Here is a 27807-nt window from a genome sequence, read left to right as displayed (position 1 = left end):
AACAACACAAATGTCCATCACCAGGTAAACAAATAAACTGTGATATATTCATACGATGGAGTACTACTCAGTAGTAACAAGGAATTAAATATTGAAACACACCACAAAATGGATGCATCTCAAAACAATTATGCTAATTGAAAGAAGCCAACCCCTTCCCAAGAGTACATACTGTATGGTTACATTTATATAAAATTCTTAAAAATGCAAACTAATCAATAATGACCAAGACCAGTAGTTGCTTGGGAATGAGGAGGGGTAGCAATAATCACAAAAGGGCATTGAGAAAATGAGTGGGGGTGATGGATATGTGCATTATCTTAATTGTGACACTGGTTTCACTGGTATATGTCAAAACTTATGTGCAATTTTTTGTACATCAATTATAACTCAAAAGCTGTTTAAAAATATATGCTCCTCTGGTAAGTTTGAGTTAAGTAAAATCTTATTCGTGAAAGAAGCAAATCTTCAACATTTTTTATTTAAAAAAATAAATAATCATCTCTGGTTAAATATTAACAAAAGCCAAACTAAATTCACTAATTATCTGATATTTGAAATGATCACTTAATTCACAAGTAGATCATTCATTATGAAGGCTTAGAGGTCAAAAATAAAAATAAAATGGCAATTCAGTGATGCAGAACAGTGAGGGTGTTGTCACAACCTGGCTATGAAATTGGGGTCACCTGATCTAATGATCACAGGAAAAGAGGTAACTCTGGTTTACGCCTAGCTGTAAAAGGCATATGCTTGCTTTGAAATAAGGAAATATCAGAACCTTCCTTCACACGTTGAAAGGCTGTATCCCAGATCTCATGATGAAATGAGCAAGCACCAGAGGCAGTCCCCAAAAACAGGCAACTTTTCTCCATCATCACTGCTACAATCCTGGAGACACCTGCCATCAAAGATGGGACATGGATTTAAGGCTTCCTTTTGCTTTCTCTTCTCTAGCCTGTCACACATTGTTTCAGTGCAGATCTGAACATCCCGACCACGGGAGGGAACAGCAGGGCTCACACAGCTGCCGAGGAGACTGGTCCCACAGGCAGTCTCACATTACTGTACTGGCTCACGCTTAGAGCATGAAGCTGTTCCTCCCGGCCTCGCTGGCGTCACGCTTCAGCCTGAACCCTGGCCCCTTCTGCAGGCCCAGACCCTGGGCATACAGCAGTTCTTGCCCATTCCCTCTTACTTTCCACCCTCCTGTCCAAAACCAAGTGAGTCCTCCAGAAGGAGGTCAGTCCTCTCCTGTCACAGCTCCAGGTCCACCCACATTTGGCTTCATAATTAGATCATTCTTCTGGCAGCTTCCAAAAGCACTGATTGCCACCAGCATGTCCTGTGTCCCAGAGTTTCCAGGCCTTGCTGGCCTGGACCAAGGCCCATCCTTCCCATCTTCTCTCTTCCTCTCCACTTCAGGCCAACTTACCCCTCCTTTGTAAGCTTACCTCTTCTCTAAACACCAAATGTCTTCCAAACACAGTGTTCCAGCCCTTCCAGATCTCAGGATCAGGTTTTGAAGAAAGATGTGGGCTCACACTATTTTCTTATCTCCTTTTTCACCTTCCCTCCCCACTGCCTCCCACCCTCCCACTGGGCAAACCTAGGGACAAAGTGCAGTTTGTCTTCCATCAGTGACTCAGTTTCCCAGACCTCCTACCAGAAGTGTCTCTCACGAGAATGGAGCACCTGTGCTAGGCTCCCCACCTTCATGGCCTCTCTCTAGCTCTTCTATGAAGGTTCATTTTCTTCACAATATTTACTACAATGGAAACTATATTTGCTGATGGTTTGCTTATCTTCTGTTTCTGCCACTCAAGTGTAAGCCTGATGAAGTCAGGGACAGGGTCTGATCGATCAGTGTTGGATTCCCATGCCAAGCACAGGGTTGCCACATTGTGAGGACTCAATAGACATCTACTGAACGAAATACATGAGTATGTAGTATGTATGTGTATGTGTGTGTGTGTGTGTGTGTGTGTGTGTGTGTGTGTACAGCCCCCAATGGCCAGGTTTCCAGTTATCACTGTGGCTACAATGGTTTTGCACTGGCATTGTAGAAAGATTAAAGGAGTGAAAAAGGGTAAGAGGAGGTTTCTATCTATCTAGATACCTATCTATATACCTATATTTCCATCTATATATGTGTGTGTGTGTCTGTACACACACACACACACTCTTTCCAAAATCAACCCAGAAACTCTGTGTCTTCCATTATAATAGCAAAGCTTATTCACTCATGGCTGTGCTTTGTGGGGAGGAGTGGGGAAAGGGGTAATGGAACAAATATCAGGGACCGGGAGTACATTTTCTGAAGGGGAAATCTGCCCCCATTCCTACCCCTTTTTGCACTGTAACCTTTGTACAATGCCAGTGCTAAACCACTGAAGCCCATGACAATTGGAAAGCTGGCCATCAGGGGCTGTCCCCCTAGGAGAGGGTTCACGAACAGGGGTGATGGCACGGGCTGAGTTTACAGCACGGATTAACTGTAATGTCTACAGCTCTGCGGGTGCAGGGTGCAGCTGCACATTTTTGATGAGTGATATTTGCACTTCCTTGTGACAGATCTCACCTAACTCTAAATGTTACATGCAATGTTCTCACTTCCAAATGGAATTACAATACATATCTCTCAAAGTTGCTATGTATACCCTTTATGTAAACAAAGGAGAGAGAATTGTCTAATTTAGAAAAATTTATTCTAATCCCATTTCTCAAAGGAAGAAAACAGTATTCAGAGAGGTTAAAATTGCTCACGTGTTTGTTCGCCTGGTTATTTGACAAAGAGGTACAGGGGCAGGGTGGTGAGCAGGAGGCCGGGGAATCTCATGTGGGAGACATACACAAAACGGCTGCCACCCAACAGTGCAGAAGCCCAAAAGGCAGAAGGCTAGGAACATGGGACAGCACAAAGTGCCTCCCTGCAAAAACAAAAAACCTTATCTTTACAATTCATGTGAACATGGATTCTCCAGTCCTGCTTGTCTCAATGATTTTCCCCGAAGCTTTTAATAAAATGGGCAGTCCAGGAAGGTTAACATCTTCATCCTGTGGCTTTGTGGGACCCACGTTCATTACCACATACGACTGTAGGGTTGTGAACCCCATTTTAGGAAAAAATGGATAAACACGTAATGATTCAAAGGGCTGAGAGCTGAAATAGAGGGGTATGAACCCATGGAGATGTCATGATTCATTCTGCCTGAGGAAGTCAGAGGAGTTTTATAGGACAGATGTCACCTACCTGGTTCTTAGAGGATGAGAAGCAATCGACTGCATGAAGAATGGAGGGAGGCTAGCCAAAGGACAGAGCAAACAGGAAAGAAGGGGCCTCCAGAGAGCCCGGTATGTACATGTGGCATTCCCGTGGGGTAAAGGTACAGTAACGAAGGGGGACAGTGATGGGTGATGAAGCTGGAACGTGCACGCAAGACCCAAACATGAGGGATCCTACAGGTGCTGTTAATCAGGTTGGGCTTCACTGATAGGCAGTGGGAGTCATTCAAGGTCGCTAAGCAGGAGAAGTTATCTGCTCAGGTCTGTATTTCAGAAAGGATGGAAGACATATATCGTTGCAATATACAGTCCAGGCATGGCACAGATCTCAAACTAAATCTGTGGTAGAAGGAATGGTAAGAAGGAGTCAGATCCAAAACACATATGACAGAAAGAATCTCTAGTGTCCATTGAGGACCCAGAGTTCCCCCGCAGGGCAGAGGGCTGACACAGAGCCCAGGTCTCCTAATGCCCACTGTCGATGCATGAAGCTGCCATCAGGGAGCCAGACCCTACTGTAAACTCATTCCTACAATGGGACTGATGTTTCTCCTCTCACGCACTTCGGATGTAACACAATCAATTAATCAGGACCACATTTTGCCTTACAGGAACTCGTTGTTTGTAACAAGATTGCTATCAGGAACTAGCAGCAGGCAAGTAGGAAGTCTCCTTGCTGCACAGTACCAGGAGCACACACTTCTTTGTTTGAACAGTAGGGAATCAGTCCACATTGGTAGCTTTTATCTCCTGTTGGCAGTTGTGGAGCGGGTGCCATTAATTGTGATCACATAGAAAGGCGATGCCTTTTATCCCGTTTTACACGCTATTCAGGATTTTCTCAGTGATGTTTGGGTTTTTTTTTAAATCTACTTTGACCGATTTAAATTTAAAATTAAAAAAATGTTTAATTAGAGTCCCATTGGCCAGTGGGGCTCTTGACTCCACCGACACAATTTTTTAAAAGTACTATGTAGATCAAGTGATGGAACACAGCCAGCAAGTATTTGAGATCCAGAAAAGCACACAATCACAAATCTGGAAAAAGCATGATTCAAATACCAGACAAGTAGAACCTCAAGGCACATGTTGATACTATTGATATCAGGGCAAGAAACGATAAAAGCCAAAGCAGACTAGAATGGGAAGACACAAGCACTCAGACTCATATGGAACACAGTCCCCATGGAGGAGGAAATTAGAATGAGGAAGAGCCAGGTACCAGCAAGTTACACCCAGGGCAATGGTCAACAGGCCTGTCAAGCAAGTAAGAACTACAAGAGCTAAAGTAACTGAAAATAGGTAGGAAATGCATGGAAACAGAGACCTTCATTCTGAGGGAGGAGTTACCACACCAATGGTGGTGACAGGTATTCAAGGGTCACAGGAACTGAGATCCCACAAGGGGAAGCTTAACCTGAGAAGACAAGCCACTGCTCAGCATGGCAGGCTCCCAGTCTCCTAGGCCTGGCTGCTTGGCCCCAGCCTCCCCAAATATTCCCAGGCTCTTTATTCCAGCACTGTCAATCGTACAAACCATACAAAACTCCACAATAGCAGATGATAAAATAAGAGGACCGTTTCAAGGTAGCACATGATAAAGTCATATTCCAAAGATTACTAACTGAATGGTAAAGACAAGAGCTGAGAGGAAAGAGAGCCCCTAACAGCCTAGAATGGTTGATCAGAGATGGTGGGCAGCAGGAAGAGATGAGAGATGCTCCTAAGGGAACAGTTTGAACACAGAGATACACAAACGAATCCATATTCCTGTTGGTTTATGACAAATTGGTAGGGAAATGATGGATTATTCAATAAATGGTATCCAAACAAATGAAAAAAATTTAAGTTGGCTCTCTGCCCCACACCATATGTTGAAATAGCTTCCAGATAGAGAAAATATTTCAATGTGAAAATTGTAGAAATACTAGAAGAAACCATGGAAGAAAAGGCTTTCCTCATGAGGAACACAAAACCCAGAAGATAGAAAAGACTAATAAATTTAACTCATAAAATTTAAATTTTTCTGCACAGTAAAAACACCGTAAATGATATAAAAAGACCAATGACTGAGGAAAATAACTGCCACTCTTATCACAGCTTATAAAGAACGTCTATACTTCAATAAAAAAAAGACAAGTCAATGACCATGAAGCAAAAATTCACAGAAAAAGAAATATTGAAGACTCCTGGACATATGAAAACATGCTCAATAACATTCATAATAAGAGAAATGCAAATTTAAACTTTAACGATATACAACTCTTCACTACCAGGTGAGCAGTGGTTGAAAAGTTGAATGACCTTTTGGCAGGGATATGGGAAAACAAACTCTCTCATACACTGTGGTTGAGAATCAAAACTGGTACAATCTTTATGAAGAGCAATTTGGCAAAAATCAATCAAAATTTAAAATGTGCAAACATTTTGACTTACTAAATCCATTTCTAGGAATTTCTCCTACAGATGATCACTCACAGCACCAAATGACACAGGGACAAGAATTACACTGCAGCATGATTTATAACAGCAAGAGGTGGGAGCCCACCAATATGGGAATGAGTACATGAAGTAGCATCCAGAGAAGAAAGCATGATGCAGGCATTAAAAAGAACACAACAGCTACAAGTACTGCTGTGCAAAGCACCAAGATATTATTTTGAAGCGAAAAATCAGGATGCAGAATAGTTCATGTAGCATGTGACTATTTGTGTAAAGATATATTAAACATGACTATGTTCATATCAACATAAAATATCTCTGGAAGTATATATAAGAAATTGCTAGGAGTGGTTGCTTCTGGGGACGATAACTGGGTAGGAGGGAGCTTCACTTTCAATATTCACCCTCATACTTTTAAATGTTATACTGTGTTCATGTATAAAGCCCATATAAAAATTAATAAAATAAAATTTCAAGTTGCATCCTTTATTTATCCCTTATTATCCATTATCACTCCCAAAGGAGGTGTCATTACTTATATCTGGGTTACGGTCTTCCAGGAAGTAGGAAAAACTCCGCTCGGACAACTACGCAAGGCAGACAATTTCCAAACTCTTCTAAGGGCTCGTGACATTATCCTGTAAAACAGGCAGGTGACTGTCATTTATAGTAAATAACAGCACTACTGTAAGTAGAAAAGAGAAAAGAATCAATACTCAAGGCACATAACTGATCCTTAAGGTTTAAGCTCAACATGTCCACAGGGAAGTCCTCCCTGGCCCCCTAAAATCTGAGCCTGAGGTTCCTCCAGCATACTCCCACTGAGCATCAGCATTTGTACCTGCTCACGTGCCCCCCTCTCACAGTGCAGGAAGGGCCTCATTACCAGCGCTCTCTCTAGCCCCAGCACAAAGACTGTCTGCTTCAAGGCACCCTCAGCCCCAGGCACTGGACTGAACTGTTCCTTCACAGTCACTCAGTAACTGCTGTCACAACACCAAACAGGCCTCCAGCTGCCATTTCTGAGAAGGCCCACAAGATGGAGATGTCACTGCAGGGATGGAAAGAGAATGCGATGCCCTTCCCAACTTCCCAGAGCCGCAAATTTGCTCTGGTGTGATTGCTGTTTGCTTGTTTATTTGTTTCATTTGAATACATGAACATGAATGGTTCAAATATTCCTGTAATTTTGTTTTCTTTTAAAAAGAAAATATTTAGAACTTTTTCACTCAAAAAGTATATTTTCAAAATTGAAGTATTTTAAAAGCCTGTTTTCATTAAACAGTTGCATCTTGTATCCCTGAGGGTCTTTGCAAATAGTTCTGGTTTTCTGATTTTGTTTTGTTTTGGGACAACACAAGTTCCAATTTCATGAAAGTTCATGCTACACTCTCTGTTTCTAAAGGAGAGCCCTATAAACAAAGCTGTAATAGGAGATGTGGAGGTGGATTCATTTTAATACCCTTGCCTTGACTTAATTTTGTATATTGTTTCTTCAGTTCTTCTTTTCTAGGTCAATTTATCATTCCAAATTTTATTAACATCCAACACACTAATGTGTTTGGGAAAAACATGGAAAGCTCGAAGATCACAATGATGCCCAATTGTATTTCCAAAGTGGGCTGACCTGCCTGAAGGGCTGTTTTCATTGGCCTGATTTTCCTAGGACTTCAGAGAAGTGGGTCTTGTTTCCAAATCAAGGGAACAGAGTTTTAGAGGCCCCCAGTATTGCACAGGGTATGTTGACAGAAGACGTGGGTTCTCATCGCAAAAATGCAACTACTGGTCATAATAGTTCAATGTCTTTCCTGAGAAAAAGAGTTTTTCTTTTTGGTTTCAATAATTATGGGTCTATAAAACATCTCAACAATAAATCTTACAAAGTCTGCTGAGTATAGACCTCAGTCAAAACAATCATATATCTTAAGAGGGCAGAAAATTTTTGTAAATGGGAAAATAGATTGTGGGTGACATCTAAAGAATTCAGTTGTCAAAAATGAAAGAGAAAAAATTAAAGTGTATAAAAATATATATTATCGTCAATACAACTGACGTGATATCTTTGGACAATAGTATACAAATATGAGTTGGAGTTGGAGGCCTTTCTTATTTTTCTTTTTTTACAGTCACAAACAGAAGCTAGCAAGGTGAGAGTAAGAAGTGGTGCTGCAGCCAGGCCTGGCGGTTTCCTGGTCTTAATGATGAAACTGCACATTTCATGTTTCAAATGATTCATCACATGGTTTCTCAAAGCCACAGACAGTGATAGTTGAAAAAAACCCATGCAAATGTAAAGGAAGAAATAAACTTTTTGGAGCTACTTTATTCGCTAGTGGACACAGTAGATGGCAAAGGTAATGCGTCTCCCATGGCAGAAGTGCACTGTAAGAGAGAACAGGCAGCTTAGAAGAGGAAAGCCTCTGGCATTGCTATTCCTCAGCGATCAGGTCTTAGCGCACAGGCTCCCTCCAAAGGATTTCATCCCACTGCCCAATTCAAGCTGAGGACTGCCTAGTCCACACCTCCCCAAGGCCCCCCAACATCTCCCTGGGTATCATACAGATTCCTCATACCTTGTATGCCCCAGGCTGAACATTTCACCTTCGATGTGCTTTTCTTCCAGTATCTTCTGTCTCAGTTCCTTGTTTCTAACATCCACACACTAGTGCAAGCCTGAACCCTCACTGGCTCCACTTCACCTGCTCCCACCCTCCTGGCAGCAGCCAAGTCTGCCCAAACCTGTTCCTCCTTTCAAGCCCCATGGTCACTGCACTTCTTGGGCATGGTCATCTCTCTTGGACTGAGAGGCAGCTTCTGGTGGCCCCCGTCCCTGCAGCCTTGCCCTACTATCTCATTCTGCACTGATGATAAATTAGAGCATATCACCAGGTGCTTCAAAACCAGCCTCCCCCCAGTGCATTCAAGGTGCTTTGGGATCCAGCCCCACTCTTCCCCATTTAATCCCCCTCCCCAACCCCAGGAGACACACTCAGCCAGACTGAGCAGGGAAGGAGTCAGAGAGAGTAGTTCTTCCTGTGCAGGAGCCTGTGCTCCTGGACCTTCCAGCTCAAACCTGGACCTCAGTTTCCAGGGGTCGGGAAGTGGGCAGAGGCTGGGGCTTCCCCCTTAGGACCTGGGAGTAACTTCCCCCAAAGCCCAGGGCTTCGGAAACCTATGGCCCTCCTGTCCTTATAACTTCTCAACTTCAGGGACCTCCAAAAGGTTCCCTAACCAATGAGTGGATAATTCACTCCATCCTTCAACCAGCATTTACTGCGGCTCTGGCATGGCCAGGCCCCAGGTACCACGGGGGAAACAGCAATGAATGGAGCCCGGTTCCTGCTCCCAAGGAGCTGGCAGCGTAGCAGGTGTGAGACATGTGATGTAGTATCAGTCAGATTAATATTGCTCACTTTGGCCCCAAATCTTGCATCCTAAAGGACAAGAATCCTCTTTATTGGTGACCTCTCTGGGACCACAGGTGACCTCAGCTGATCCCAAGAAGAGGTGACCTAGGGTAAAGGACAGAGGGTGTCTTCAGGGTAGTCAACTTGTTACCTTATTACCAAGATCTAACTGAGCCTGAATATGCCCAGCCCAGGGCCACAGTGGGCTGTGGAACCTGAGAGTTTGACACCGCAGGGCTTATGTGCCATCTTAGAAATCAGTGGTGATGTGTGGCTAGGTAAACCACCTTGGACAGCCCTCTTCCTGGGGCTGTAAGGTCTTGCCTGCCGTACATCCCAACCAAACCTCCAATCACCAGCTGCGCTCAGCAAAACGCACTTCAGAATACATAGAAGAGGATCGGAATGTGGAATATGGGTTGAATTTATTTTAAATTTAGGATTTGAGGCAAATGATCTCTGTGAATTGCTCATGTCTAGATTTCTGATCAATCACACGAGCTGCTGGAAGTTATATCCCATCCTCATACATCGTCACTTCCCACTGGACCCACACGGTGGGGGTCACACAGCACTTTCATGTGTGCCTTTTAAGTTGCTCATCAAAACCATGCTTTAAGGTAAGGGTTGGCATAATTGGCAAATTTACCCTCAGGGATTAAATAACTTCCCAGTGAGTGAGTTGGAACCCCAGCCAGTCTTCTCTAACTCAGCGCTCTTGCCATATAAGGGTGACTGTTCTTAATTGTTCTAAAATTACAAGTCTTACCTTTCCCTTGTAAACACATTCCTGTGCAATCATTTGCTTCTAGGAGTAATAATCAGTTAATTGCTGGTGGTCTAATACTCTTGCCAAGTTAAATTCCTTCCACGGACCGATACAATTCTTTTCTCTTCTGGTAGGTCCTGGATTAATTACACAATACCTGAATGGGCCCACTACCTCCTGATTTAGAGAGAAGTAATCATTCAAAGGTGAATGTTGATGTGTATAAGACAATTTGTAGATCTTATACAAAATCTAGAGCAGCGTTTAAGGGGTGAATCCAAAAACTCACATTTAAATATTTTAGAACCAATTTTTATACTTTCTATGGAAAGTATGTAGGGAGACAAGACAATAGTAGAATAAAATATCACCTCTAATAAAATATTTACTTAGAAAACAGTGTGAGGGAGAAAATATTCTTGCCTTCGGACTATATTCTGTAAAAGAATTATATATTATATATATATTTTATAATTATCAGATTATACTTTTTATTTATACTTTTCCTTTAGGCACTCTTAATCAAACTGATTCCCTTCACTCGAAGACAGTGAAGCCATCAGCATCCTTCTTATAAAACCCACCTTTCCAGCCTGGCCTCTTGTGGGGATGAAAGAGATGATACGGGGGTGGTGGGCACACTGGAGCCAGACGAAGGTCTTGAGGAGTGATAACAATTGTTGCCAAAACTGCTGTATCTAAAGAGTGTGGAGGTTTAAGTCAGGGGAAGATGGAGAAATGAGTACAAGTCAATAAATAAAAACATTTAGCAAACTATCTTTGTTTTTGCAAGAAAAAACAGGTCTGGAAATGCTAACACTTTCAGTTATTATTCTAACTTAAAGAGATTTAATAACTGCTTAGTTTTGATTATTTCTCATTAGAGAAGTTTCCCAAAGTCCAAAACTGCTCAGCAGCAGAATTTATGACAAACGATTTTTAAAAGAATTCCTCACATTTCCTTTCCTTTTAAATGCACATTAAAATGATTTGCTAACATAAATAAGAATCCAGCTATTTTCATTTGAATCTCAAAGATCTTTCTTGCCTCTCATGGTGGTACAATTAGTATTAAATCCATCAAAGATCTATAGAAAATGCCAGATGATTGCCTAAAGAAATATCCTATTAAAAATTCTGCTTTAAGTATTTCCAAATCAATTTCATTCATTAAATGTAATCTCATCGTGTGCCCAGTGACCAAGAAGAAACTGTCTCCAGGCCTTCTGGACTGGCCTGCTGCTTAGAGGCGTGTGAATCCATGTTTTCATCCAATATTTCCCCAGAACTAAAATTACAGCCACTAGGTTTAAATGAGCATTTATCATTTCCTCATCATTTCTGACAAGTTTCAGGATTTGTTTTTCAGAATAGATGTCCTTTAGTAGTCTATATTTAGCTATCATCACTCAGTGCCTTCCCAGAAAACAAATTACCATTTGAAGCCCTTGCTTGGGGGCAGACTTCGATGATTAGTCACAAATAACGAGATCCACAGAGCTTTGCCTCTCAACCTACTCAGCCACGAGGCAGTGTCAACTCCTTCCCCTAAACTGGTGAAGACACTGTATTTGGGTGTGTGGGACCCCAAGGGTCACTATTATGTAAGTGCACACAGTGAATTCAGTCCAAACTCCCACCAACAGAAACCAGTACTAACTGTTCTGGGAAGCAATTGGACCTCAACATGTGGTTATCCTTTGAAAGAGTAAGTCCACTTTTGGTAAGTTAACATAACCTTATGGGTTTTTTATATACTGAAAATGTCACTGGAGCATTATTGAGATCATGGTGAAAAACTGGAAACTACCTAACCAAGTAACAATGAGAGAATGGCTAAGAAAGTATGATGATAATATTCATCAATAGAATATAATGCAACCATTAAAAATGACTGCCAATTTTGTAAGTGATAACATGGAAAATGTTTATATATATAGACTGAATGAAAACATTGGGATATAATATTACACACCAAGTTTGATCGCAACTATATAAAAATATTCTGAAATGTCAAAAACTATGTGTAGAAAAAAGGTATAAAAAAGAGGCCATCTTTTTTAAAAACTGGAATACAGAGATGAAATCTCAGTTTTCCTTAATAAATTACATTATTCTAATGTAATTTGCCATTATTCTAATGGTAAATAGAACATTTATATTACCCCAAATCTGTCCTGTGTTGCTAAGCCTGGTCTGCTTAGCTGTTGCTCTTATTTGCTTATTTGGCATCACATGTCAGGTCTGTACTCAGTACCAGGCACTGCACCAGGCAGATGCGGACTCAGATCACACAATGTTACCCCATCGTCCTCCTCTGTTAACATACCACTTTCATGGTTTCTGGGCATTCATTTTCTCTTTTCTCCAACACTACATCTCTAACAGGTTAATTGCTTCTCCAAGTGAGTGTTGGTTTGATTTTTCAAGAGGGTTCCCAATTATATAAATATTGAATCATTATGCTATACACTTGAAACTAATATATCAATTATACCTTAATAAAAAAAATAAAATTTAAAAAGGGGGCCCCCAAACCGTAGGCCATAGAGAAGGAAGAAAAGCAAACACTGAGAACAACATACAAAGAAAGGAAGAAGCAGAGAAGGGAGAAAAAACTCAGAAACGAAGGAGGAAGAGAAAACAGGCAGCAAGCACTGTGCTGTGGGAGGGGAAGGAGGCTGCCACCAGGACCGAGGAGTCCTCAGGGAGACGAGGCCCCTGTGCTCAGGCGTCAGCCCTGTGTCACCCAGCTGCCTGGACACCCAGCTTGTCATTCTATGCAAGTATCTAAAACAATCCCCTTCGACCAAAAGTGGACATCCTGTAGAATGTTTTAACAGAATTACTTGCCTAAAATTATGTTTAAATGACGTTATGGAAACAAAACAAGCATAATGCGTTTTTCCCTCCCTTGGTTTTTCTATTGGCTGAGCAATTAATTCAAATACCCCACGGTCTGTCCAGCTTTGCTTCTCAATTTCAGCCAAACTAACTGGATCATACAATTCACTGTCCAGATTTTTTTAAAATTCTTTTTAATGACTAACTGATTGGTCTTTATTGTAACCCATTCAATTGCACTCATCCACTGATCAGTCAAATCTGTGGCCATACAGACCCACGCAAACCACAGTGAGTGAACATCAGAGAATTAATAGGAACAAATAATATTTATAAACTACTCAAATTCCTGTTAAGTGATTAAAAAATTGTAAACTTTTCTCAGTTAAATCTAAGTCAATCCTTATTCACGAGCATGCAGCTGCTCTTCTCAATTTACACGTATATTCATTTTGGCAATTTATATGCTTCTACTGCTCCCATCCCCCAGGACTGTCAGTAGTAGCAAAGCTTGGAGACCAAGTGGGAGGGAACTGGGTCCCAGGAAAGCCCCATCAGGGGCTGTGAAACCATCACCAGAAAGTCCTGGATCACCATGATGGGCTAACACCACCCTGCTGGGCATAATGAGGTTGCCAAGATATTTTTATTGCTATCAAATGTACAGCTCTTATCTTGCACATAGATACTGTTCTTGGAGGGCATAAGAGCCATGTTGAACATGTTCCATAAAAACTGTGTGAAATCACAGCAATTTCAGAAGTTTAGACCCAGAAGAGACTAGTAGAGAACTTGTAGTTTGGACATGTTCAAACTGGAATTCACATTCTCCTAGAGGTATACAAAGCCATTCTGGAAACAGGAAGAAATGAATTTCCAGATCCTCAAGTTCCATATCTGCTCTTTCTTAAAATGGGTCTGTCTGTGGTGGCTCCTAGGGTCTCTGAATTCTCCTTTCCTGCCTCCCCTTGCACAAGTGTCTTCCACCTTTAGAAAAAAGAGGAACACTTTCACCCAGGCTGAACCAGTGTGGGGCACTGCTTTGAGCTGTAAAACCCCCAGGGTGCCTGATGAAGGAATAATATGAGAAAGCATCACTCCTGAGGGAATGCCTTAAGAAACAGTGAGCAAGGAGAAGGTGGTGCTTTATGTATCTAGGGACAAACTCAGAGCCAGGCCTCATGCATTATCTCCACCTGCCCATCTCCTGGTGAACCAGACCCCAGAAGTGAGATGGTTGTTACAGGGACGCATATTAGCTTACTTGAACTGAAACATGAAATCAGACTTTTCCTGACAGAAATTGTCTCATTTGACTAAGGACTAGCTTTGCCAATTAGGCAAATGTAGGCGTTGTCCATAATTTAATCAGTTAAATCCAAAGCCCCAAGGTTTTTTTTGGTGAGAAAGATTGGCACTGAGCTAACATCTGTTGCCAACCTTCCTCTTTGTGCTTGAACGAGATTGTCCCTGAGCTAACACCTGTGCCAGTCTTCCTCTATTTTGTGTGTGGGATGCTGCCTCAGCATGGCTTGATGAGCAGTGTGTAGGTCTGTGCCTGGGATCAGATCCTGCAAGAGTGCAGGTGGATGAAGCAGAGTGCAGGAGCTTAACCACTACACGACTGGGCCGGCCCCCCCCCAAGGTTTTGATAAAAGTCAATTTAAAGCACATACACAATAGACAAATTATGTCCTTTACAACTATTTATACTTAAGATAAAAAGCTTTAGATAGGCTACTTAAAACTTTGAGGGGAGTTTCAAAATTCTTTTAGGTTGTATGTAAGCAAAAAAGGTTGATGACCAGAGTTGTAGATTAATTCTTCTATTTCTTAGATGGCAGATCTGACACCCACAGTGATTGGCCATTTTTGTGGTGTCAAAGAGCGGCCCTCCAGGTCTGGTCCTAGGAGACTTCATTCAAAACAAAGTATAATTAGTCTTTGGGTGGTGAACATGATGTAGTCTACACAGAAACCCAAATATAATGATGTATACCTGAAATTTATATAATGTTATAAACCAATGTTACCTCAATAAAAAATCAAACAAAAAAAACAAGCTGTAACTTCTTGTCAGGCACCCAGGCTGAGGGTCCCCTAAACATAGACTCTGGCAACAGCACCTTACTGACAAGGATTTGCCTGAAGAGCCCCGTCAGGGGGTGGCCAGGGATAGTGGCTGATATTAGGAGTGACTGTGTATACAAGCCCCCACACGGAAAGAAAGTGACAGACTGCCTAAAAGAGAGGCAGCCATACACGTATAGGTGAGGACCAGACTCTGGAGCAGGCTACCTGGGGTGGAAACCACTCTCCACTTACCTAGCCTCTCTGTGCCTCAGTTTCCTCATTGTAAATAAGGGCTAGTAATAGCACCTATCTCTTAAGGCTTAAGTCATATTTAAAAGCACTAATTTCATGGAAAGTACAGGGCCTGGCTCTTAATAAGTATTCAATAAATGTTAGCAATTATTATTATTATTCTAATATGGGAGTCACCATCAGCATTATCAATTATTGATTTTGGACAACTGATTGTTTGAAATATTCAAACCCTCTGTTCGCCATTCCCCACTCCGCAGAGAGTTCCTAATCCAGGCAACAGGGAAGGGCAGGCACACGGGCAAGCTGACAAGCACCTGCTCAAAATTCCCTGTGCAGTTTTGATCTGCACACCTCCCTCCCTCTGCCTCCCTCTACACGTTGTGTAAGAATTATTGAAGTGTTCATACTCAATGTAACTAGATCAGTGCCCATGAAGTGATTCAGACTGCAATTGTTTGCCATCTCTTAGAAGTTAGGAGCAATCTTTGAAAGAAAAATGCATACATTAGAGTAAAAACAGAGAGCTATAGCAAAGAGAAAGAAAATAAAGGAAAGATACCCACCTATTAGAAGAGAAAGACCGGAAGTTGTAAGGCTCAGAGGCGGAATATGTGCTTGAATGGAGAGAATCAGGGGAACTGTTAAAGGAAGGAAAACCCCACTCAAAATGTTGCATGGAAAGATGGCAAAGCACTTCGATGTAGTCTACAGGTCAAAAAAGACCTGGTGCCAGCAGACGGGTGAGAGATGGATAGATTTTGACAGACCATGCATATTTTTTAAAGTCTTACATTTAAAAATCCATTTTTAGTAATTGTATTATAACAAAAGAGCTCCTTAATTCAAACAGATAGCAATTGTCTTCTACATCTTGCCTAAATACTGGTAACTAGTTAGCGGTGAGGGAGTTAGTTTCCACAACTGCTCTCGGCTCTGACCGGAATCCACACAAACACAGCAGAAGACAAGCCAGACGGTGCGGTTAACACGCTGTCACCCTCCCCGGGTTAACCTCACACAGGCCTCCACGGGGGCCGGATCTACCTGCTTTCCTTCTGGGACTCGGCTTCCTTTTCCTTGGTGGATAAAGGCGAATCCTCAAAGTCATAGGAGAAGAGGTGGAAGGGGCTGTGGGGCACATAGGGCAGCTTTTCTATGGTCGGTGATGCCTTCGGGGGGCCAGGTGCGGTGGAGGAGGGCCGAGAGGCAGAGGCGGGGGCCGGGGGTGGCAGCAGGGCAGGCCCCCCGCTGTGCAAGGGGCTCCCCACTGCAGCGCTGGCCGGAAGCCGCTTTCCCTGCGAGGCGGCACTGGAGGCAGCCGGGAGGGCTGAACTCTCTGGAGCAGCATCCTTTCCTGCCGGGTTCTGCTCTGAGGCAGAGTTGGCCTCGCTACTGGGCCAGCAGGGAGAAGCGGAAGACAGTGGAAGGACGGGGAAGAAAAGAGATCCGGGAGAAAGGGAGCAAAGGTTAGGAAAGAGAAAAAGACATAAAAAAACCCACTACTGTTATGACCACTTACTTCAGAATCCAGCTGTTTCTTGAATTGCAGCATAAAAGCCCATTGCCGGAAGTTTTGGTTTGCCCAGTAATCCTGGCACCTTGGGCTTAACCATCTGGGACTAAGATCCACCTGGCCTCTGGGCATACAGGGGCCTGTGCGAAGGATTTAATGGAGCCCCAAGGCTTTTCTGCACCTGTCCCACAGCCCCCCAAGTTCATCCCCTCTGGTTGTAATGGCATTGGAATTTCCACAATTTGAACTTCATTCCTTTGTCTTGGTCAAACAGAGGATCTGTCCTCCTCCTGAAAAGCCCAGCTTTGAGGAAGAGGTATCCCACAAGCCCTATACTTTAGTCACTGCTTTCAGATCCTTTCTTGAAAGCAAGTATGGATAAGGCAAAAGGAGAAGAGATGCCAGCAAGGGATGCAAGGAGCCAGAAAGGAGGGGCCAGCATAATAAAGATAAATTTTGCCCATTTCACACTTTCCCCAGGGCCTCCTCTATCACTAAGCCCTAGATATCTAGACTCCTGCAGGCAGGCCTAATTCTGCCACAGTCACAGTAATAAAAAACTTTCCACCTTCAGAGGACTGGATTCAGACCTCTTAGATACCTTGATGCACATCTTCAAAACTTGAGAATCTATGTTAAACTCTGCATTTTTCAAAACCACAGTCTCTTTCCCAGAGAACGTGACTTCCAGCATGCCCATTTGGAAATTGATGTGAGCTGTTTCCTTTCCTACTTCAAATTCAGAGCTCCATCTGCACATAAGGGCAGGGACATACTGGTCTCCCTGGCCTGATGGGAGGACGGGATGAGACCACGCTGCAGTGCTCAGCACAGGGGGTATGCACACACAGTGAGTACACGTGGTGGGTACACAGGGTGGGCACAGAAAGAAGCAGCCAGCAGGAAGGGGGACCAGTGGAAGGCACCAACCCCACAGAAGTAAGCGGAATTTTTCCCACCACATTTAAGTCTAACAGGTTTACGCCAGGGAACAAAGAACATCCAGATCAATGTTAATGAATGCCTTAGGTACTGTCAAGATCAAGCCCTGGTGTTTACCACGCACACCTTTATTTCCTAAAACTGAAAAGCCTAACTGTAGTCTCTGATCAAGGATGCCCTCCCGCATCAGTCATGTAGTCAAAGATACTCCAGAGGGTAGGATAGACAACCATCTACCTGTGTAAATAACAATCCTATGTAAAGATGGCATGACATCATAGGGATGACTTTGAAGGCTGCCCTTTCCAGCTAGAATCTTTCATCTGGTGCATAGGTGCTGAACGGTATGAGCCACTGAGGGTTGAACAGTTTGTGTGGGTGGGACAGTACGTACACATGTAAGACCAGTGTATTTATTGAAGATCTACATAATTTCCTGTGGCTAATTTTCAACCTAAAGTGGGACTATCAACTCAACCTCCTCCCTTTCCAGAGCATCCCTAACTAAAAGTCACTACCACCAAGCACGGCACTCAGCATGGGCAAGGGGCTCTGGTTAACGCTAACCTTCCTCCTCCTCTCATTCTGAAATGTGTGGCTCACTCTCTGTCAGCAGGTCATTCCTTTCCTCTCTCCACACCCTGCTGGCTTCTTCCCAGACATCTCCAAATGAGGGAAACAATCATTAGTTTGTCACTTCAGAGAGAATTCCATGACCCCTGGGAATCGTGGGTGTCTCAGCGTGTCAAATGAGCCTATCTGAGAACTTTTATGTGCACTGGTGGCCTGGCAAATGAGGTCACAGCAGCAAAGAATCACACTGACTTTGAAGTTAGTGAGACAAAGATTTTACCGTAATTCATCCAAGATCCTTTTGATTTTGCTTATTTGTGGAAAAACCAACAGTAAAATCGTCCCTCGGCAGTGTAATCAATTAAGTGAAGGAAACCATTCAGTTTTAGAATATCATAAAATGAAATTACCCACGATCAATTTTTATTTTTTATACGGACATCATTTTGGGAAAATATCTATAAAATTTTTAAATACCCACAAGGTGCCTGTGTCTGTTAACATTGCCTGAAGGCAAGAATGTCCCTTGGAGAACTGAGTAGAAGACAGGAAACTCCCCAAAGGGCTGTAGAACTATGTTAGTTTTTCTTGACTTGAAAATAAATACTGGGGAATTTTTCTATGCTATATGGGGTGAAAAGTGTTCCTATCCATTTGGATAACAAACGCATCATTAACACAGTAGTTATCCACACATTTTAGCTGATATTGTACTGGTAAATTAGTAGGAAGAAGGGGACACACGAAAATATTCTTAATACAGAGCTGAAAACGTTAAAATTTTCTAACCAGAGATAAACATCTTTTTAGTTACTGTCAATCTGACTGAGCCAAAGAACCCAATGAGTGAGGGGACAGTGGGGAGAAAACCAGCTGGGTGAGTCTTCCATAAAGCATGGTTAGGAAGGCAGAATTTGAGTAAAAAATACAGTTCTCTAATGAAAATGTGCTCAGTTATTGCTACAAAACTAGTCACTCTGTGGCTCTGTGTACAGGGTCAGTGAAGGTTTGTGACTGGAAGCTAGTGAGGAAAGGAGGAGACTACTGACAGGTGGCTGCAAACTATCCATTATGAAGAAGCTTGGGCTTTTAGTGGGAGCCTGGGAGGGTCCAGCCCTCGGTACCTGTCCTTGCTCTGCAAGGGGGCATCGTCCTCTCCCTCTTCCTCTGAATTGGGCTCCGTGACTGGCTGCTCTTCTTCCTCCTCCTCCTCCTCATCCCTGAGACGAGGCCAGGAAAAGAGAAATGCACACAGAGACAAGATGGAAAACGGAGATAAGCATTACAGACAAACAGAAAGATGAAGCAAAAAAACTCCAGCTGGCTGAAACGAAGAGAACACACGCAATCCGTTAGAAGACAGGAAGACAGTTTTGAGATGGGGAAATTGAAATGTGAGGTGGAGATGCAATAACCCAGCACAGGACAAATTTCTTTGTCAAGTGGCTGTATGCCACTGCTCTACACCCCCACACACAACTCAGAGCAGCTTCTGGCCTCGGGCAGGCCTCCGACGCGGTTTTCCTGCTCCACACAGAATCATGCAGTGAGTGCTCCTGGTGATGCCCAGCTCCTGCAGCAGGCAGAGTCCTCACCTCTTCACTGCACTTCTCTTGGTTAGAAACCACTGAGGGTCGGGCCAATTTGGCACTAACCTCCATGGTGGACATATGGTTTTTGCATGTCACTCCCTCATTCTCAGTGAATGTGGTTCAAGGGGTCTGATCCACCCTTTCAAGGGTGGACACATGGTCCGGTAGAGTCAATCTATGTCACCCCTGGGTTTTCTCCTGGTGCCTTCAGGGATAATTAGCTGTAAGGACACCCTAAGTCTGGAGATGCCTATAGCTTCTGGTGGAGGAAAGCTGCCTGTGAGAGAAGCCAACCCAAGAAAAGCAGAGTTAAAGAGAGAAAGGGAAAGAGAGAGAGAAAGGAAAGCAGCCCTATGACAATTTTAACACCTGGATCTAGCACTTCTGAAGCTCCATCCTGGTCTTTTGCTAATGGAAGATAATAAATTCTCATTTTTGCTTAAGGTAGTTTAAGCTGGAGTTTGCCCCTGCAGCTAAATGGGTACAGACTAGACTTTGATAACCAAATCATTACCCTCCTTTGGCCTCCAACTGTCGATGTCTGACTTATGTCACTGTCCACATGGGACACCTACCCAAGGCCCTGTTGGGATTCTCAATCCCTGGCCTTCTTCAACTCCAACGACCTTCTCTCTTTCACTTCAGCCCCTCATACACTGCACCTCACCATCATATAGAACCAGCCCACCTTGAAATCTGACATCCAATCTTCCTACCCCCTGACCATAAGCTCCCTTTCAGTCAAATCTCTCATTCCACTCTTCCCACCATAACTCTTCTGCAATCTCAGTGTCCATTCTCTACTTTCTAAATGTCCACCTGCTCATTCTTGCCTTTAATTCTCATGAATCCACCATTCCTCACTGCAGGCATCACTTTGTCAACATCTTTAACTCTTTTGCCCCACTATCCTTCAGTTGTGTTTTTTCTTTTCACTGAAGTATGACATACATATAGAAAAGTACACAAATCACTGAAGTTTCACAAAATACATCCATATAACTAGCACTCCCATCCAATTGCTACCATTCCCTATCTCACTTCATATAGCCAAGGTTAGCTTTGCCTGTTTTTCTTCTCTAAGAGGAATCTTACTGTGTCCAGCTTCATTTGCTCAACATTAGTGTGATTCATCCACATTGTTATGTTACTTGAAGATCATGCATTCTCATTGCTGTATAGTTCTCCCTTATATGAATATACCACAATTCAGTTATCCATTCTACTGTTGATGACAATCAGGTACTTTTCAGCTTGAGGTTATTTTGAACAGAGCTGTTATGAATGTAGTACATGTATTTAGTGAACATATGTATATAATACTGTGCAGTATAGATATCTAGAGAGGGGTTTCTGGATCATAACATATGCTTGGATCCATCTTTATTAGAAACTGTTAAAGGTTTTTTAAAATGATTGGACAAATTTACATTCCCATAAGGAGTATATGAGCATGTTGGTTGTTCCATATCCTTGCCAAGATGTAGTACTTTTTGTCTATTTCATTTTAGCTATCTAATCTGTGTGTGGTAATGTCTCATTGTGATTTTAGTTTGCTTTCCCTGATGACTAATGAAGTTGAGCATATTGTCATACTTTTAATGTCCATTTAGATACCCCTTCTTGAAGTGTCTAAGTACTTTGCCCATTGTTTTAAAGCAGGTTGTATTTTTCTTTTTGACCTGTAGAAATTCTTTATGTAATTTGGATACAAGTCCTTTGTCATACTTATGTCTTACAAATATCTTTTCCCTCTCAGTGGATTGCCTTTACATTCACTTCATGGTATCTCTAAATAAACAGAAGTTCTTAATCTTAATGAGCTCCAATTTATCTTTTTTCTTTGATGGTTACTGCCTTTTATGTCCTGTTTTAAAAATTTTTGCCTCCACCAAGGTCTTAAAGGTATTCTTTTATGTATTCTTCTAAAAGCTTATTACCTTTCACATTTAGATTTGCAATCTATCCAGAACTGTTTCTTGTGTGTCATCTGAGATAGGGGTTAGATACATTTTTCCCCACATGGATATAGAATTGGCTCAGAACCATTTAGTAAAAAGGTTATCTTTCCCCCTCTTTGGTATCATCTTTATCATAAATCAGGTATATATCTGGGATTTCTGGACTTTTTTCTCACCATTGGTCAATTTTTCTATCTTTGCATGAATATCTTGCTATCCTAATTACTATCATTTTATGATAGATCTTGACATTGCATAGTGTTAAGTCCATGGCCCTTTGAATTTCCACAAGAGTTTTGAATCAGCTTGTCAATTTCCAAAAAAAAATCTTGCTGGACTACTGATTGGGATTGTATAGAATTTATAAACAAATTTGGAGAACTGACATCTTTACATATTGAGTCTTCCAAACCATGGCCATGGTATATCCTTTAATTTAGATCTAACCTTATTACAATCTTCTTTAATTTCTCTTAATAATGTTTGAAATTTTCAGTAGAGGTCTTACATATCTTTTGTTAATTTTATTCCTAGGTACAAATTTTGATGCAACTGTACATATTATCAATTTCTAAACTTTATTTTCTATTTATTTGTTGCTAGTATATAGAAATAAAATTGATTTTTTGTAAATTTACATTGTATCCAGCAACTTTTCCAAATTTATTAATTGAATACTTTTTATATAGATTCTCTTAGATTTCTTATGTAGACAAACATATCATCTGTAAGTAATGATATATTTATTCCTTTCCAATTCTCATGCTTTTCTTTTTCTTGCCTTACTACATTGGCTAGGAACTCTGATATGATGTTGAATCGAAGTGATGACAGTAAGCATTCTTATATTTTTCCACATATCAAGGGAAAGTATGAGGTTTCCCATAGAATATTTTTTTGCAGATATTCTTAATCAGATTAAAGAAGTCTCCTTGTTTGCTAAGAATTTTTATCATAAATGAGTGTTGAATTCTGTCAAATGCTTCTTTTTCCCATTTATCAAGAAAATCATATGATTTTTCTCTTCTTCTGTTAATGTAATGAATTACAAAGACTGCTTTTTAAAAATGTTAAACCAACCTTGCATACCAGGAATAAAGCCTACTTTGTTGTATTATCCTTTTTATATACAGCTGGATTCTATTTGTTAATATTTTATTAAGAATTTTTTACATATATCTTCCGGAAAGAGATTGATCTGTAATTCTCCTTTCTTATAATGTGCTTGTCAGGTTTTGGAATCAAAGTTATGAAGGCCTCAAAGAGTTAGGTAGGGCAGAGAGAGTGACAGCTTGGAACTAAGGAAGAAGACAGATCTGAAAAAACTAACGCATATTTGGCTGAACTTGGTGACTGATTAGATGTGGCAGAAAAGGAAGAAAGCAGCATTGGCAAAACCCATGGTTATATGCCCCATACCTGAATTGAGGGGTATATCTGTCAGAAACAAGGAGGCCAGTGGAACGGGAGGGCAGCATTCCTCCTGTAATGCCACAAGCCACAAACAAGAACACCTCATCCGTTCTTCTGAGCCTGGTACAGCTTGTCCTCACACATCACCCTTTACCAGCCTTAGTCCTTTTCATCTTCCATGCAGCCCAACAGCAGCCAGGTTAAAAACTGTGCCCTCAACCTTCAGCCTGAGGCCACCTTCCCTCAGCTTGATGAGGAATCTGCAAATATTATTACTGCTGCTCTACCCAGAATGCCCTCTACCCTACCAAGCAAGAGGCCTCCCCTCTTTAAAACAAAAAACTGAGCCCCTCGCTCCAAAATCACTTGATTTCACTTGCTCCCCCAGGTGGTAAAATCATTTAGAAGCAAAGTCTGTTGGAGTTGGAGATGCTTGAAGCCAGGCTGCCTGGGTTGCACTACAGCTCCACCACTTAGTAGCCGTGTGACCTTGGGCCCCACTTTCCTCATCTCTATATGGGATAATAACAGTACCTACCTCCTAGGAGGGTGGAGTTAATATGTCAAAGCATTTTGAAAAGGCGTGGCATATAGTGAACAAATTAGTTTGTTTTAGCTATTAGCTATCATCATCATCATCATCACTGTCTATTGGGCCCTCTTAGGAAATCTCTAACATCCCCCACCAATGGACACTCAGAACTCTGTCTGATTCCCTTAGGAAGAGGGCACAGTACTCTACCAAGCATTCTACACGACTGACAGAGAGTAACACTTTCCCTTTTATAACTTCCACCTGTGTAAGCTCTGTCTTTTTGATCCCTCTCTCTTTCACGTAGCTGTCCCACAGATGTTTGAAGACAGCTATTCTGACCTACATGCCAAGCTGTCACCTCTTTGGGCTCAACATCTTCTGATGCTTCAATAAATCTTCACACGACTTGTGTGTGTTGTAGCTTTGCTATCGTGATTGGCAGAGCAGGACCAAGGGCAGGCTGCACAATGACTCACTGGGAGGGCCCACTTCCAGGATGCCCTACAGTCAAAGCACTGGCCTTGCCCTACAACCCAAACAGGTAGAGACGGAAACACCCTCTCATAGGACACAGGACTCTCTATGTTTGATTTTATTTAGTTTCAACCTATGATGAAATTAGTCAAACAGAATGATATTTTATGCAATTAGTATTTAAGATTGAAGAATTAGTTTAGACCACTTTGTTTTTTCCCTAGCTGAGTTTTCTCTTAAGGTATAACTTAATTTTCTTTATATTTGTGCTAAGGAATTCTGGGTCTTGGCCTTTGGCCTTCAAATACTACTACACCACCGGGCCAGCCCCGAGATTTTATTTTTTAGAGTAGCTTTAGGTTCATAGCAAAATTGAGCAGAAGGTACAGAGATTTCCCATAAATAAGTAACAAAACAAAATTTTTTCAAAAGTAAAGAAGTCTAACTATGGAGCAAGAGCACTCTTTCCCTTTATCCAACAGATATTTATTGAGCATTTATTACATGCAAGATGCTGGGGTACAGTGGTTAAAAGAAGTTCCCACACTTGGAGTTTACAGGCCCAGGGGGGAGAAAGACATTAAACAACTGATTGTACCAGGAAGTATTCAACTTCAGAGGGGAGGGGGTGCCTGAGTGGCCAGGAAAATGAGAAAGAATTCCATACAGTGCTATTGGAGCATAACTCAGAAGGCCAAGGAGGAATTGACCAGAGGGCAAGATGGGCTGTTGTACATGACATTCCCCTGCTCAAACACATCTACTAACCTTAAGATTAAGGTCAATTCCCCCAGCTAATAGTCTAACCTTCCTACCATCTCTCCAACTTCACCTCCCACTCTCCCTTCATGAACATCCCCACTCCAGTCTTAATGGGTCTATTGATCTATCCACCCAATACCAAGGGTATTTCAGCTTCGGGGTCCTTGCAAGAGTCATTCTCCCTGCCTGGAGTTACTCCTCCTGCTGTTTCTCCAGTGACCCAGCCCCCAAGGACATCCATCAAGTACTTGCTGACTGGTGTAGTTCTTTGGCACTGTGCACCTAGCATGGTGCTCAGCACGAAGGCACTTGCTATGTGTGGTCAAAGAGCAAGATTGGCAAGAACTGAGACATGACCTTAGAGATCTCCCCACATTCCAGATAAGAAAGACAAGGTCCAGAGAGAGCAAGATCACACAACTTGCCAGTAAGAACTCTGGTCTCCTAATGTCCAGGCCAGTGTCCTTTCTACCATGCCGGGCTACCCATGAAACCCATGCAGAATCTAAACTGCTTTCATTACTCTATCATCACTGCACCATTTCCTCTAAGCAATAGTCTCCTGAACTATGCTTCTTAATCCTCCTCTCACACAGCACAGACAACATAATACCATTTGCACAGCCCAACAGAATAATGGACAAGGTTGCTTGTGGTCCCCAGGAGATTGGCCCAGGGCACCAGTCATCCAGATCTGCCTGGTTGCCCTGAGGGGATCAGTGTCTTGACACAGGTATGACTCATCTGTGGCAACTAGTTGGGAAGCTCTGTCTTAAGGTTTAGATAAAATGCGTACATTTTAAATGCCCCATTTAGTTCTGTAAAATTCATGACATACCATAATTAGATGAAAAATATTTCATAGAAATATTTTGTTAAATTTATGACAGAGAAAGTGTCCCCTTGGGCTCCATCTGCATCACTCTGTGTTAGCAAATACTTAAACTAGAGTTTGAATTTAGCCTTGCAGTGACTCACACTTTCTGTTAACTTTAAGGCTGTTTTTAGTTACCAAGGGCTAAGATGATATTTGAAAATTTCCAATTAGTGATCTTAATCAGTTAAGACTTATATCTGACCAACTGAAGCAATGACTTCATTCAAAAATAGAGTTTTGTTATCCACCAAATAAAAAAAAAAAAGTTCCCTTAAAAGATTTTTGCCAGCCAAGAGAAGGAAAAGATATCTAACAGAACCCAGCTGTTGCTCTGATGTTTCCATGGTGAGAACCCAAAGTTAGACAGGAAAGTATTTATTGTCTCTGTAGCATGCAAAGTTTAGAAGGAATATAAAGTACAGGCCATGGATACCAAATATACCCAAGAACTGGACTACCAGCCAGAACCTTAATGCATAAGCCATTATTATGCTATTTTGTTTTAGGCTAAAATGCTAATAGATCCAGCACATTCTTTCTGCTGAAAACATGGAGTAGTTTAATATAATGGAATTCTAGTCTGCAGAGTATAAACATCAATAGGAAAAAAAATAAAATTAGTAGCCAGGTTGCAGATTTATTCAGGTGTAAATCAAATCATTCCAGTGATAATGTACAGACTATGAGGTGTCTTGCTTTCTTTCATGTGTACTTTGATTTTATGTTTAAAAAAACTTTATTCTAAGCCATGAATACTAGTAAATTGCTTTGAATGTCTAAGAGAGCAGAAGAGAAACTAGGATGAAGGTAGACTGGAATTCTCTATGAACTTTTGGAAACAGCAAGGACGCCAAGCACAGTCTCAGGCTGAGCTTTCAAGATGGCGGTCTCCAGAGGTGTAAACAGCCCTGCTCTGGGGTCCGGCTTGGCTTCATCCTGAGACCCAGGGGCTCTCTTATCTCACTCATAAAATAAAGCAGAACAGCAGAATGGGAGGCTTCTGCCCTGGTGGTCTGTGATAGCTGAAGACACGAAACTGTGTAGACATTAGACAAGTGCTCCCGTTCCCAGAAGTTGTACAGTTACTAGTCTTATGCGTGTTTTCTGGTCAAGCTTAATTTTAAATGTTTCAATAATGGCACTTCTTACACACGTTTTTCACAAATGGGAAAAGAATGATACTAAAGAGTGAAACGCCTCTAACTAGAACAAGAGAGACATGATATGTGTGTTTTTAAGAAGCCGATATCAAATGTAAACACCATGAGGGAGCCAAACGTGTTTCAGAGTTTTATGTGCAGTAACATTTTTCCAACTCATGACTCTGTTTGATTCTAGAACTCTAATTGCCTTTTCACATGCTTTGAACTTCAACACACCACAATCAACTCTTAATATGGTAATAAAGTACAGATAACTGACATCTAGAGATAAACCTCAAATCTTATATTTCAGCCAGAGTTCTTCCCAACAGCCTCATTTTCTATTTTCTACCCTTTCAAGTCATGCCCCCAAATTACCAACAGTAACCACGTGGACTTGTTTGGGTAGCATTTGCTTTCTACTTCATTGGCCATCTGCTAGTGGAGATGCCAATGAAGAACGAATTGTATAAAAAGGAGATAACGGAAAAAGAAAAAAGAGCAGCAAAGGGCCAGGATTATCTAAAGAGACCATCACCAAACAAATGCATGTACGTCACAGGTCCACATGTTGCCCTGCCCACTCACACAGGTCCCACAGTGTCGCAAACAGTTTTGGGCTCGGCCTGGTCCAGGAGGATGGTCCCAGGAGACCCAGCAGAGAGAGCTACTGAATCCCCAGTGTGTGCCTCAAACTCTCCACAGCCAATGGCAATCTCCAGCCTAGTGATCCTCACCCTTGTGATACATTATTTGAAAATATGAATGCTCAGGCCCTACCTTCAGAAATTGTATTCAACTATTTTGGGGTGTGGACTGAGCATGGGTTACTTTAGACTCTCCACACGGTTGAGAACCACTGTCCTAGTCCAAGATACCAGGTTTTTCAGTAATTCTGCATCAACAGCTACCACCCAGTGTCCCTGTTTCCACTCTCCCTCACTTCCA

The 27807-nt window shown here is 42.0% G+C and overlaps 1 protein-coding gene across 4 annotated transcripts in view; it reads right to left on the bottom strand.

Annotated features, from left to right (window-relative positions):
- Positions 1 to 27807, bottom strand: part of FHOD3 (formin homology 2 domain containing 3) — a 466256-nt gene that overhangs the window by 107859 nt on the left and 330590 nt on the right. Inside the window, exons 12-15 of one of the 4 annotated variants that reach the window (XM_087439153.1) lie at positions 19228 to 19323; positions 16120 to 16464; positions 15639 to 15713; positions 10488 to 10601 (exon numbers count right to left, since the gene is read on the bottom strand). The exons of the other annotated variants lie outside the window; for them this stretch is intronic. Coding sequence (XP_087295279.1) covers positions 10488 to 10601; positions 15639 to 15713; positions 16120 to 16464; positions 19228 to 19323 — 630 coding nt within the window. The remainder of the gene's footprint in view (positions 1 to 10487; positions 10602 to 15638; positions 15714 to 16119; positions 16465 to 19227; positions 19324 to 27807) is intronic. 4 annotated transcript variants of the gene reach the window in all.

This window comes from Ceratotherium simum, chromosome 14 (genome assembly GCF_057802395.1).
Source record: "Ceratotherium simum simum isolate JZ-2026a chromosome 14, ASM5780239v1, whole genome shotgun sequence".
NCBI classification, from domain to species: domain Eukaryota; kingdom Metazoa; phylum Chordata; class Mammalia; order Perissodactyla; family Rhinocerotidae; genus Ceratotherium; species Ceratotherium simum.
The sequence above is the reverse complement of the archived record's forward strand: the minus strand, read 5'-3'. Positions and strand labels throughout refer to the sequence as shown.